The 14,020-nt window shown below is 40.9% G+C and overlaps 1 protein-coding gene across 4 annotated transcripts in view; it reads left to right on the top strand.

Moving 5' to 3' along the window:
* Window positions 1–1,765: 1,765 nt before the first annotated feature.
* The window catches only part of LMBRD1 (LMBR1 domain containing 1), an 81,106-nt gene continuing 68,851 nt past the window's right edge, over window positions 1,766–14,020 (top strand). For 3 of the 4 annotated variants that reach the window (XR_006102499.1, XR_006102500.1, XM_042454951.1), the window contains exons 1-3: window positions 4,234–4,360; window positions 10,852–11,028; window positions 13,659–13,719. Coding sequence is in view for 2 of the 4 variants with exons in the window: in XM_042454951.1 (XP_042310885.1) it covers window positions 4,295–4,360; window positions 10,852–11,028; window positions 13,659–13,719 (304 nt within the window). In the remaining 2 variants the exon portion in view is untranslated. Of the gene's footprint in view, window positions 1,840–4,233; window positions 4,361–10,851; window positions 11,029–13,658; window positions 13,720–14,020 lie in introns of those variants that run through there. The other variant, XM_042454960.1, reaches the window with a different exon arrangement.

Raw genomic sequence — 14,020 nt, forward strand, 5'->3', positions numbered from 1 at the left:
TATTGACCAGTGTAGACATTTTAGTCAAAAAATTTACCCCCAAAACCTGGATTGACTTATCCATGCATCGGTGTAAGCCCTGTACTTTAACTATTATACTTATATGTATTTTAACTATTATAAAAAAGGGAACAATCCCCTGGTTGCCTTTCAGTAGCATAATCTGTCCTGGAAGCACTGATTCCCTTCTATTCTGTCATCCATCCAACCATTAGTGTGCGCACAAACAGTTATGTCCGCTGGAATTTTGTAGCTTCTTTGGCACTGCTTTCCTTTGCTTCATCATTTAGATTTTTTGTTACATGCCTCTAGGTTTTACCCTTGACTTATCCATGGGTCATATCAAAATCTATTATTTTGGCCCCCAAACCTGTCCTTGACTTATACATGGGGTCGACTTATAGTCGAGTATACACGGTATATTTATATGAGTGTTTTTAGCTTTTATTTTGCAACATCATACATTTTTCTCAAATGACCTATATTTTACAGTGCCTTGTCCTCCTTAGCAGTTAGGATGTTTGGTCACCCTGTTACTAGTACAAAATCAAACCAATAGCTACTGGGCACATGCCCGTTACTCACCATTCACTTTTTATTCCTGTTAACTCTGGCGCGTTACAGACCGCCCCTTTTCCCGCCGGATTGGGGCCTCAGCTGCCAGAACGGCAGCCTCTGAGGCCCCAATCCACTGTTTTCCAGGCCACGGGGAAGCGGCAAAAGGCCGCTTCCCCGTGGCCTGGAAATGGGTGTCCTTGGGGCTTCATGCCTGAAGGACACCTGATGGCGGCAGGGAGGAGAAGAAAGGGGCCGTTTCCCTTGCGTCCCTGGCGCAGCTGTCTAAAGGCTGCGCCAGCGACGCAAACTGAAGAAGGAGCTCCGTTTCAGAGCTCCTTCTCGCGCTGCAGAAAGAGCGCGCTAGGCGCCCTCGCACGGCGCGATGTCACAACCGCACCGCCTTGTTTGGAGGCGGCGTTGTGGTGACGTAGTCATGGCAGCCCCCGTGTGGAACGGGCACCACCATTTTGTATGGACTCGATCCGTACTATTATGCCCGTGCGGAATGGGCCTCTATATCCCTTTTGCAACTCACAGCCAGAGTCCCCTCCACCATTTTTTTTGGTCCCTTTACCAAAGAAATTGAGAGAATGAAGATGTCTCTACACTGTAGAAATAATATTTATGTATTATATATATAATTTTATATATATCTTATATATATAATATATATTATAATATATATAGTGCATAAATGTATAAAACATAATATATAAATAAATTAGATAAGATTTATTATTAAGACTTATTTATTTCATATAAAATATAATTTTATATAATTTAATTTATATAATTTAATTTATAACTATCTACACACACACACACACACTTAATGCATAAATATATAATATAATATGCACATTTATAAATAAATTAGATAGGTAGAGAGATAGATTATCAGATAGATAGTTATCAGCTCTCTTTCTTGTGAGGGGGTCTCACTTTTCATTTTCTCACTGTCCCTAAGGCTGCATCCACATTGCAGAAACAATCCAGGTTGACACCACTTTAACTGCCATAGCTCAATGCTCTGGAAATCTGGGAACTCTAGTTTGTTGTGGCACCAGAAATCCCTGACAGAGCAGGCTAAATGTCTCCTAAAACTACACCTCCCAGCATCCCATAGCATTGAGCCATGGCAGTTAAAGTGGTGTCAACCTGGGTTATTTCTGCAGTGTGGATGCAGCCTAAGATTAAAAGCAGCTGGAGGCCAAGATGGCAGTGTTTGGGTCCATGTCGGACATGACTGCAGGATGGTCCTTTTTTGGTGGTGTTTTGCTGGTAGGTGATTGTGAAAAGTCTCTATTTCCAAATTCCAGATGGTAATGGATGAAAAATGGTTCACCTTGCTTTTCCTTCTCACTTTATTCTCCTTTTATGAGGCTCCCTTTCTTACAGAGTCTAACAAATAACTCAGTAGTTCCCCAACTGATATGGACACCCCCTTACAGAATATCTCAGCTACCCATCTTTTTGTTTTCAGATGTTATTTTATTGCTATAAGGGAATTTTAACTGTTGGGTTAGTGGGAAGGATATTGGGTTTTGTTTTCTATTGTTGTATTTCCACTTTTATTGTAAACCGCCTCAATCATGCCGGAAGAGGCAGAATAAAAATAAAATTTTATTATTATTATTAATAATAATAATAAATAAAACTTTTATTTCTATCCCGCTTTTCTGCTGCAAGGCAATCAAAGCGGCTTACATATTTAAAACAGCACCAATATGCAATACATGATACACGTACAATACAATGTCTAACCCCCCCTTAAAAAAGAGTTAAACATAATACAATTAAAATTGATCTGTTAACATAAAGTATTATTAACAATAATCCAGTAGGCAGATTGGTGGCATAATACATAAAACGGGGAGAATTCATTCATAGCCGAGTCGTTCTGTTCAGATGTGGGTAACTATTCCCACACTTGGGATTTGTCTTTGTTCATGTTGTGTCGTTTCTGACTCATGGGCAACCCTCTCCTGGTTTTTTTGCTTGGAGGTTTGCCATTTTGCCTTCCCCATGAGGCTGAGAGAGTGTGACTTTGTTAAGCGATGTTGCTGCTTCAGAGGAAGTTTGCCTTTGCCTGCGGTCCCTTTTGGAAGTTTCCTTAAATGGAGTTTTAAGGCACGGATTCAGTAATGTATAATATAAGAGCCCTGGTGGCACAGTGGTTAAACAGCCACTCGCTCACAAACCATAAGTTGCGAGTTCAATACCAGACAGGGGCTCAGGCTTGATTCAGGCTTGCATCCTTCCGTAGATCGGTAAAATGAGTACCCAGATTGTTGGGGGCAGTTGGCTTACACTTTGTAAACTGCTTAAGTGCACTGATAAGCAATATAGAAATGTACTTGCTATTGCTAGAACCGAAGGGCGTGGTTTTGTTTAACTGGACCTTACCTACTGGGTGACCTTGGGCAAGTCACACTCTCTCAGCCTCAGAGGATGGCCAAGGCAAACCCCCTCTGAAGAAACCTTAAGAAAAAACCCTCTCCATAGTATCAAATAGACATAAAGCACAATAAAGCATCCTATAAAAAGAATTGAGGGTGTATATAGAAGGGAAGAGGGACTAGTAACATTCAATTAATAGGCATGAAATCCAATCCGACTTATATCCCAAGCTCTGGGCCGCATCCGCACTGGAGAATAATAACCCAGTTTGAGACTGCTTTAACTACCATGGCTCAATGCTGTTAAAAAAAAGTCAGGGAAATGTAGTTTATTGTGGCGCCAGAACTCTGGCACTTAAACTGGTGTCAAACTGGATAATTTCCGCAGTGTGGAAAGCAGCATAATAGGTCCAAAACACACTGCAGAATAATAATCCAGTTTGAGAGCGCTTTAGCTGTGCTGGCTCAGTGCTATGGATTCCTGGGAACTGTAACTTTATCATGGCCCCAGAGCTTTGAGAAAGCTAAATGTCACAAAACTACAATTCCCAGGATTCCCTAGTATTGACCCAGGCCAGTTAAAACGGTGTCAAACTGGATTATTTCTGCAGTGTGTGTTTTGGACCTAAGCTACCATTTATCATGGAACACCGGAGCTCTCTCTTAACAGAGAAGCCTTAAAAGTCTCAGAAAACTCCAGTTCCCAGAATCCCAGGATTCCCTGGGGCAGTTAAAGCGGTGTCAAACTGGGTTATTTCTGCAGTGTGGACGCAGCCTCTTCTGAGGCACAGAACAGCCGTTTATTGCTTTCGTTTGAAATGAAAGTTTTTGTGTTTATGTTGGGGGTGGTGAGTGTTATAGTACTGAAATCCCAGCCAAAGAGAACTATCCCTTCATGGCTGCATCCACACTGGAGAAATAACCCGTTTTGGCAGCGCTTTAACGCTTTTTCTGGTTCAAGGCTATGGAATTCTGGGAATTGGAGTTTGTTGTACTCCGCTCTGGGCCCCACAACAAACTCCAATTCACAGAATTCCATAGCTAAGAGACAGACAAAGAGTTAAAGCGCTGCCAAAACGGGTTATTTCTCCAGTGTGGATGCACCCTCAAGAGCGAACGCCACCATTACTCTGGCGATGCCTCAAAATTCGAGAGCCTTCGCTGAGAATTCCCCGCCTCCTCATTGGCTCTTCCTCTCCCTCCGCCGACCAATCGCGACGCTTCTTAGGAGAGACTTTTTAACGCTTCCCTATAGTAACCTCTTTCGGGTTGGTCCAGAGGGTCGCTCCTCTGGACCCGCCCCCTCATCGCCGCCTGCGTTGTTGCCGGAAATCAAGATGGCGGCCTTCACCGCCCAGACGGACCTGGTCACCGGATGGTGCCTCTTCGGCCTCGCGTTGCTGGTAAGGAGCGGTCGGAGGGGAGCAGGACTCGAGCCCCTGTGGCTTCCCTTCCCAGGCTCACGGAAACAGGAGCTTTGGGGGTCTCCCTTAGGGACCTTCTGGGGGAAAAGGCACAGTCTCAATACAGTGGTTCTCAACCTTTGGGTGTTTTGGACTTCAACTCCCAGAATTCGCAGTCATTATTCTCATGGTTCAGGAATTCTGGGAGTTGAAGTCTCAAAGAAAAACCTAGAGGACCAAAGGTTGAGAACCCACTGGCCTAAAAGGATAGGAAGTAATATCATGATGGTGATTGTGATCATGATGATGATGATGATGAGCCTAGTCAGCATTGTGGTGCTGCAGTGGTTTTGCACGCTTTGTGCCCAGACTTGGATTGACGTCGTTTTGTTGTTATTTGTAATTATTACTTGTTTAATTGTTATTTTAAAAGAAGGGGGGAGGAATATGTGGGTTATATTTAAGGTATTGAAGGCAGAAAACAACAACAACAACAGGATGTTGAGAAACTGGAGCGTGTCCCTAGCAATAGCAAGTACATTTCTATACCGCTTATCAGTGCATTTAAGCACTCCCTAAGCAGTTTACAAAGTGTAAGCCAATGGCCCCCAACAAGCTTGGTCCTCATTTTATCAACCTCGGAAGGATGCAAGCCTGAGTCGAGCTTGAACCCATTTGCTGGGATTGAACTGGTGAGTGAGTGGCTGCAGTACAAGCATTTAACCACTGTGCCACCAGGCCACCAAAGGAGCATGACTAAAATGGTGAAAGGCCTGGAATTGGAAACCTTGCCCTATGAGGAACGACTTAGGGAGCTGGGGATGTTTAGCCTGGAGAAGAGAAGGTTAAGAGGTGATATGACAGCCCTGTTTAAATATTTGAAAGGATGTCATATTCAGGAGGGAGCAAGCTTGTTTTCTGCTGCTCCAGAGACTAGGACCCAGAGCAATGGATGCAAGCTAGAGGAAAAGAGATTCCAGCTCAACATTAGGAGGAACTTCAATAGTGTGAACACACTCCTTCCTCGGAGTGTAGTGGAATCTCCCTCCTTGGAGGTCTTTAAACAGAGGCTGGATGACCATCTGTCAGGGATGCTTTGATTGAGAGTTCCTGCATGGTAGAATGGGGCTGGACTGGATCAGGGCCCTTGCAGTCTCTTCCCATTCTACGATTCTATGACTTTAAGAATTTATACTATGTTCTTTCCAACATAGGAAGGTCGGGGTGACCAGATGTCCTCACTGCAAAGGAGGACTGTGGAGGGCAGATTTGATTTGCAGTTTTACTTACGCTCGAGTTGAAAATTATAGTACTGAAATGTATTGAGAGCGAGGTTTGTCAGGATGAAGGATTCAAGCCATGTCAAATCCTCTGCTCTGGAATACAAACAACCCTCAAATGGCTCCTGAGTCAAGATATGACCCAAATAAATAGAAGTACTGCAGAGACAGTTTGGAGACAGTAAAAAAGAAAACATATAGATAATAGTTTTTTGTGCGTTTTTTGGGCTATGTGGCCATGTTTATTCCTGACGTTTCGCCAGCATCTGTGGCTGGCATCTTCAGAGAAATGTAGATAATAGTATAACTGATGGGTGCCCACGAGGGATAGAGACATACATTAGACGTAATGTTTGGATATCCAGTGAAATGTAAAGGGATGTATAAGTTTACATTCATATGTAAACAATGAAATGTAATTTGTAGTTTTCTTTGTTCAAAGTACTATAAAAAGCTTGGTTCACTTTGAAATCAGGGCCCCGGAATTTTGATATTTTCCTCTGGGGACGCTGCAGCTAATAAACTGTGTTTCCTTTCCAATCGGCTCCTGGTCTCCCTGGTTCTGGTTCTACATTAAATCTGCAAAAGGCAAGGCGATGCAAAATGCAGGACTTTCAAGAAAAATGTTGGACGTGACCAAATGAAAAGCCAAAAACACTCCTGTAAATATAAATTCCTGCTTCTTAGTCATGCTCAGAATGGAGGATGTTTTGGAATTCCTCCTGGACAGAAGGTTGAAATGGATGACATGTCCTAGAAAAGGAGGACCTCTGTCATCACCCTCACAAATGTTTGCCTCCCTGAGTGTATTTTTCATGTAGGATCGGTACATAGCTGGTACGTGCTTACTTTGGAATAAGCCTAAGTCCATGGGGAGAGGTGGGTAAGAAATTATAATAATAATTATTCTAATTTTAATTACTGTGGGCCCTTGTTATCCGCTGGCATTTGGCTCCAGGACCCTCCATGGATAACAAAATATGTGAATGCTCAAGTCCCATTAAATATAATGACATAGCAAAATGGTGTCCCTTATATAAAGTAGAAAATCAAGGTTTGCTATTCAGAATTTATACTTTTGGAGGAATATTTTCAAACCATGGATGCTTGAATCTGTGGATAAAAAAATCGTGGATAAGGAAGGCTGACCGTATAACCACTCTACACTATCTACACTACAGTATCGTGTAGTGGGTTTGAGTGTTGTACTATGTCTCTGGAGACCAGGGTACCAATCCCTGTTAAACCATGGAAACCTGCTGGGTGACCTTGGGCACATCATACTCTCTCAACAAATCTTGCCAAGAAAACCCCATGATAGGTTCACCTTAGGTTTGCCATAAGTTGGGAATGACTTGAAGGCACACAACAACAACTTTTGGTCGCCTTGTGCAAGGATTTAAAGGTGAGTTTGCTCAGGGTGGCAACCATAGGGGCCATGTAGGTGAAGATACAACCTGGCATATATGGAGATTATCAGACGGGGTAGGGGAAGCAGGGACTTTCCCAGCAAAGTCATGCAATCGCACTGAAGACTTTCTGACATGTCGTGCTTATCCAAAACTTAACCCATGAAGATCCAGGGATGCTCCAACAACAAACCAACTACAGAGAAGCCAGTTTTGCCTGTCCCTTCCTCTGAAATATAACCCACAGCACCTGCTATTCATTAGTGGCCGACCATCCAAGTACTAACCAGGGCTGACCCTGCTTAGCTTCCAAGATCACATGGGATCTGGTGCCTAAAGAGACTTACTGAATTCAGATAGACAGAAGATACAAACACAGGAGTGCAAGATCATAAGAGATTCAGTGTGGGGTAGTGGTTTGAATGATGGATTATGACTCGGGAGACCAGGGTTTGATTCCCAGCTCAGTGAAAACCACTGGGTGATCTTGGCCAAGGCTCTCAGTCCCAGGGGAAGGCAATGTCAAACCTCCTCCAAGAAAATCTTGCCAAGAAAATCCCATGATAGGTTGCCTTAGGGTCACCATAAGTCGAAAAGACTTGAAGGCACACAATCTCTCTCTCTCTCTCTCTCTCTCTCTCTCAGACATACACACAAGATCTTCCATATGAATCAATATGAATGAGTGAGATTGGTGTTCTGTTTCTTTGCCCCTCATCAGCAGTATCCCCCATATGAATTAACCCCTTTGCTTGCTTTAAATTATTGCTAATGTCAACTGTGTGTGTGCCTGTGCCTTCAAGTTGCCTGTTGACTTAGGGAACCCCCATGAATTTTTCTTAGGAAAGAAACCTTCAGGGGTGGTTTTCTTTTCACTGAAATATGACCCACAGCACCTGGTATTCATTAGTGATCTACCATCCAAGTACCAACCAGGACTGGCCCTGCTTAGCTTAGCCAGGATCTGGCAGAATCTGGTGCCTGTAGAGACTTGTTACTGATTTCAGGTAGACTGAGGACATGACACAGGAATACAGGATCATCCATATGGATTAGTGAGACTTGTGTTCCCAACCTCCTCTCAGGCATGAACTCCTGTTTTTCTTAAATGTTACTAATATTAACTGTCTGCATGTGCATAAGTCACTTGTTGACTTATGATGATCCAGTTAATTTCATCAGGTTTTCTTAGGCAAGGAATACTCAGGGTTGATTTTGAAGATTCCTTCCACTAAAATACAGCCTGCAGCAGCTGGTATTCCTTGGTGGTCTGTCACTGAATTACTAATCAGGGCAGAACCTTCTTAGCTTCCAAGTTTGGAGGGGATCTGGTGGCTTTAGGGTATTTAGCGCTCCCCATTGTATATGTTAAATATTAATATAGTCAGCCAACTGTATCCATCGATGCCTTATCCACAGATTCAACCACCCATAGCTTGAAAATATTTTTAAAAATTATATAAATTCCAAAAAGCAAAGTTTGATTTTGCCATGTTATATAAGGGATACCATTTTACTATGCCATTGTTTTTAATGGGACTTGAGCTTCCACAGATTGTGATATGCACAGGAGGTCCTGGAATGAAACCTCATCAGATATCATGTGCTCGAATAAGACTTGCTCTTTCTCAAGTGAGGACAGGACTGGAACCGAAATGTGGAGGAAGGAAAAGAATAGGAAAAGAGCCAAGCAGATGTTCCCTTACCATTACTTTATGTGAATAGACGATTGTCATTAAAATGCATTGTGACAAAATTGCCCTTTGTCTTTTTTAAAAAACAACAACCCTAAACTATACAAAAAAGACTAAATATGAGTGGTGGGCTGAACACTTGTTACATACGACTTGATTGCTTTCTAGTCTAAGCTTAATAGTGGTGTGTGTGTGGGGGGTTTGAATTAATCATCTTATGTCTATATGTAATAAGTTAGTCCAGTCCAAGGGAGTTTAGTGTAGCATTCTGTCTTGATGTTCTCATTTACAGATATGAAAGTTCTCTGTATTGCTGATTTTCATACATGCGATTTTGAAGTGATAGTTCCAGAATTCAGTAGAAATCTGTTGGGAAGGAATTTGATGTCATGGATTAAGTGTCATTGATTTGCTGAGAACTTTGCTGTAAGACTTGCATGTCTTTTAATTTTGCAAGACAGGACAGCTGTATTCTTGATCTTCTCATTTTATCAATGGGTCCAAAAAAGTTGCCTAGAGCATTTTTTTTAATCTGCAGATAATTCATCTCAACTCCAGAATAGCAGTTTAATTACTGTATTCCACTGTTTCTAAAACGTTAACCACATTACTTGCTTTGGTAGTATACATCTTGGGGCTATTGTTTTCTCGAAGAAGGTTTGGTTCTCTTCCTCCTGCTAGCCTGGCTGTTTGAATTATTATTATTATTATTATTATTAATAGCCTGCCTCGATCCTTTAGGGAGAGGCAGGTAACAATCATAAAATATCATAAAATATCACAATGACATTAATACATTTTACTATGTAAACAGAGCAGAATCTCCATAGTAGTAAAATAGCTTGGCAGGGGAGATGTAATTCTGCATGACAATGAAGAGCAAATGTGAAAGTCAGTCTAATGTAGATGGAGTGTTGGACTTGGACAAGAGAGACCCAACTTCATTCACCCATAAAGTTTATTAGATAGCCTTGGACAAGTGGTTGTTGTCCTTGGCATCACTAGGGGAGTGTGGGGTGTGTGGGCCACACTAGGTGATACCCTAAGGGGGGGGGTGACACCTCTGCTCCTCAGACTTCTGCATTTTGGCAGAAATGGGTTGTGGCATTCACCTGTATCTCTTTAAAATGCTAAGAGATGGAGAGAGTGGGGTGAGACTCAGTGGGAGGAGAAAGGGGAGGCCCCAGGGCTTTTTTAAAAAAAGTGTTAAATTTTAGTTTTAAATTTTTAAAAACGTTTCTTTCAAATTTTCCAAAATTAAGAAATTCTTTAATAACACATTTATCAAATTTTCACTTTGACCACATGAAACTATGTATATGTAAACATATTTATTCTCTGTGTATGATATTGCAATTTAAAGATATAAATTTTATGTTGCTAGTTGTTTATGTTGCACCTCTTAGCATTACATTCAGTGATATATGAGAATTACGATTTATAAGTAAATTAGTACAAAAAGCATTACTAAGGATTCTGTATGGGTGTGATATGGGAGGAGGACAATGGGGGGTGACACCATGAGTTACCCCACCAGGTGACTCCAACCCTAGGTATACCACTAGTTGTTGTTATATCACAGGATTGTTAATAATGAGATGATTTTGCACAAGCCGTCTTGAACTTCTGGTAAATCTGGCATTCGTGTAGTTTTGGGGAGTATACCGACCTATTTTTAGAGTAACAGTTCAGGTTAGCCTGCTGGGGGTTATTAATTTTTGTTGTTGGCCCTGTGGCACAGCAACATCTTTTTGTAGCAATTGTTACTGCTATAAGGTAACCAGAGTCCAAAGATTTGTGTTACCAGTATTAACATTTACAATATCGCCTTAAAATTCAATTAAGAGATGAAGTTGCTTAATTTAGAGGCTTACTGGTGTTTCAGGGGTTGAATCCACCCTTACAAATAGTGACTATTTATTTTTCCAACTCGGAGCTGCAAAATGTAGTGATTTCTAGAGGAAATATATCTCAAAAAACTGGCTTAGAATGAGCGCAGTTCAAAAGCTGCTCACCTTTCCATGAACTGTTTTGTACAGAGTGTTAAAATTATGCGAAGAATATACCTTTCATCAGGTTTGTGGTGACTTGTTTCTCTTTTCTTAAAGGTTATCTTAGCTTTCTGCTGGGTTTATGTTCGCAAGTACCAGAGCAGGCGGGAAAGTGAAGTAATTTCCACTATAACATCTATTTTTGCTTTGGCAATTGCACTTATTACATCGGCACTCTTACCTGTGGATATTTTTCTGGTTTCTTATGTGAAGAACCAAAATGGGACCTTTAAGGTATGTATTGATTACCACCTCTTGCTACTGGTGTCATATTACATCTTACAAAAGTAATTTCTGTTCTTGGATATGTGCTATGAATTCTTGTTACAAGTACTATGCTTAACTATCAAAATTTTAAATCACTAGGACTGCCGTCCTAAATTCTGTTATGAGAAAATAAGCCTAATTGAACAGTAACAGCGTGAAGAGGATTTAATTACATCTTACATTTTTACAATGATACACATTTTCTGGCTGGATTAAGAAAAGCAAATAGAATAAAATATGAAAAAGCAGTGTAACAATGAAGAAGCTGTCTGTTAAAACAATATAACTTTTTAATAGCACACCTTGAGCAAATAACCCTGTAAGGTTCCACCTTTAACTCACTGAGTGAGTCAGAGAATTTAGTTAAAATTTTCTGGGAAGGATGTTTTTGATTACTGAAATGCATGCAAATCTTCTCTCTGGTCTTCTTCAGTCTTCACTCTGATCCAGCAGTTTCGCCCTCCTGAAGGTTACAGTACTTTACTGACTCTCCATTCACATCTCAGCCTTGAAGATTGCCTCACTATTTTTCCTCTCCTCACTTGTCCTGGTCTAAAGTGATTTCAGACTTCGCTTGTGTCTTTCTTGAACATCTGTTGTCCTTACATATACTTCAGGCTTTACCCAATCTCCTTTGAACTGCTACTTGAGTTCTTTATGATTTATTTTCCCCATTGGTTTTTGCCTTCTTGCCTGTGTATTCTGGTCTGCCTCTGTCAGAATGGAATTAGTCCTTCAATATACTCCAGCCAAGATCCTTGAGTCAATTGGTCTAATAAGCCAGTTGATCCTAAAGTATATGAGTTAAAACACACACACACACACACACGACTACTAGACAGTTTTAGGCTGTTTCCATCAGAAATCAACGGTGTCACTATTTCAGCCACCCATGTGGACAATTTTCAGTTTTGGAGTATTTCAGATTTTGGAATTCTGGATGAGGGAGACTTAAACTTACATTGCAAAATATGCAGTGGAATGGAAGGGAAAAACAAGTAAATTAGGATTCCCTCCTCCTCCCCATCTTGAGTAGATAAGGAATGTGCATGGAGCTAGAAGTAGACGGTATCAGTCGTAACAACAATTCAGTACTGAATTTTTGTTCCTTTTACTTGGTCTTGGTTAAAAACACAATTAATGGCACTATCACTGTGATTTTGAAAATACTTGCTTTTGCTTTTTCATCTGTCTTTAGTTTTATTGGTGTGTTATGTTATGTTTTAAGAACTGTAAATTATGAACAGATGTAGTAGTACATGTTGAAAATACAGAAATATATTGCCACTCATGTTAATTGCTTTTTTTTAAAAAAAAATCTTTACTACTCTTGAAAAAACCTTCCTAAGTATTTTGTACTTAATGGCTTAACAATGACAAGCAAATAATGGAACAACTGGCAGACAAAGCAGAATTATCAACAATCTTTTAAAATATCTCAAAAGTCTTATGTTTTTTTTTTACATCCCCTGGCATGGTTTAGGCCCAATAAAGGCCTGTTTTTAAAAACATGAAGTTGACTCCAGGTTCTGGTTTTCCCAGTGTATTCTGAATACTTTCCAGTGATTTGAAGGTGTTTGTTTGCCTTCAGATGCATGCGTATATGTGTTAGAAATGTTCATCATAATCCCTGCTGTCAAAATTTACGCCCATGTCATTGTTTAAGTTGTTTTTCTCTGGTAATTGAAAATAGAAACAAGTTGTTTTTCCTCTGATCGTCTTGTCTTAAGACTTAGTACAGCATGACATAGGCAATTTTCCACTGGCTTTTTAAAGTCTTAGGCTTAGGGATTTATTGGTAGATGTCACCAGTTTCTGGCTGACTTTCATATAACAAATTGGGGTTCCATGTCATAACAATTCTCAAAATTAATGGTGATTATAAAGCATGATATATATTCTTTGCTTGCAGTATTATTTAATGGATCACGTTAGCAATCCCCCCCCCCCAGCCTAAAGTACCATGTATTATTCTGTAAACTATGTTTGCAAATGGCTCTTCTTCACATAAGACATATCAGGGCGGGTTACAAACCGCCAAAAAATACGTATTGAATACGTATTAGGGTTAGGAAGGGGCGGTGCTTCCGCACCCCCCTAACCCTAATACGTAGTCAATGCGTACAAGATGGCGGCGCCCTTTCTACATGGGCGCCGCCATCTTTGCGTATCGGACGCACAGCGTCCAGACGCGTCGCGCCGCTGCTGACGTAGCGAGCGCGCCCCTGGCGCCTCGCTACGTCGCAAACGCGACGCAAAAAGAAGCTCCATTTTGGAGCTTCTTTTTTCGGTCCGCGCGGGAGTCGGGCCGTTTGAAGGCTCCGGCTCCCCCGCGGACCTTCTGGCGGCGGCGCCAGACCACTGCAAAGCGGCGGTCTGTACCCCGCCCAGATGTTTTTCCTACCAATAAGACACATGTCTTAATAGCAGGAAGATGGAGTGTTCTTTAATTCTGTTTGTTCAGAATCATTATGCATGGTTAACAGCCTAGCTTCATGTATGCAGAGTTAGCTTAAAAATAGGCCTTCTATAAAGAGTTCATAAGTGGCAACTTAATCTTAACAGTTCTGTTTTTCTTCATTTTGCAACATATTCAGGATTGGGCTGATGCAAACGTTACAAGACAGATTGAAGACACAGTACTTTATGCATATTACAGTGAGTATTGTAAAATAGTGTTCTGTTTTCTTATAGAGATGTGCCTTTTTCATGTGATTTCAATGACATTTTGTTTTAAATTCAAAGATATAGCTGTGTTAGTCTGTAGAATCAGTACGTAGAAAAATCTTATAGCACCTTTGAGACTAACTGAAAGAAATAAATTGGCAGCATGAGCTTTCGTAAACTTCAGTCTATTCCCAAATGCATCTGAGGAAGTAGATTGAAGTCTATGAAAGCTCATGCTGCCTCTTTCTTTCTTTCTTTCTTTCTTTCTTTCTTTCTTTCTTTCTTTCTTTCT

Source organism: Sceloporus undulatus, chromosome 1, assembly GCF_019175285.1.
Source record: "Sceloporus undulatus isolate JIND9_A2432 ecotype Alabama chromosome 1, SceUnd_v1.1, whole genome shotgun sequence".
NCBI classification, from domain to species: Eukaryota; Metazoa; Chordata; class Lepidosauria; order Squamata; family Phrynosomatidae; genus Sceloporus; species Sceloporus undulatus.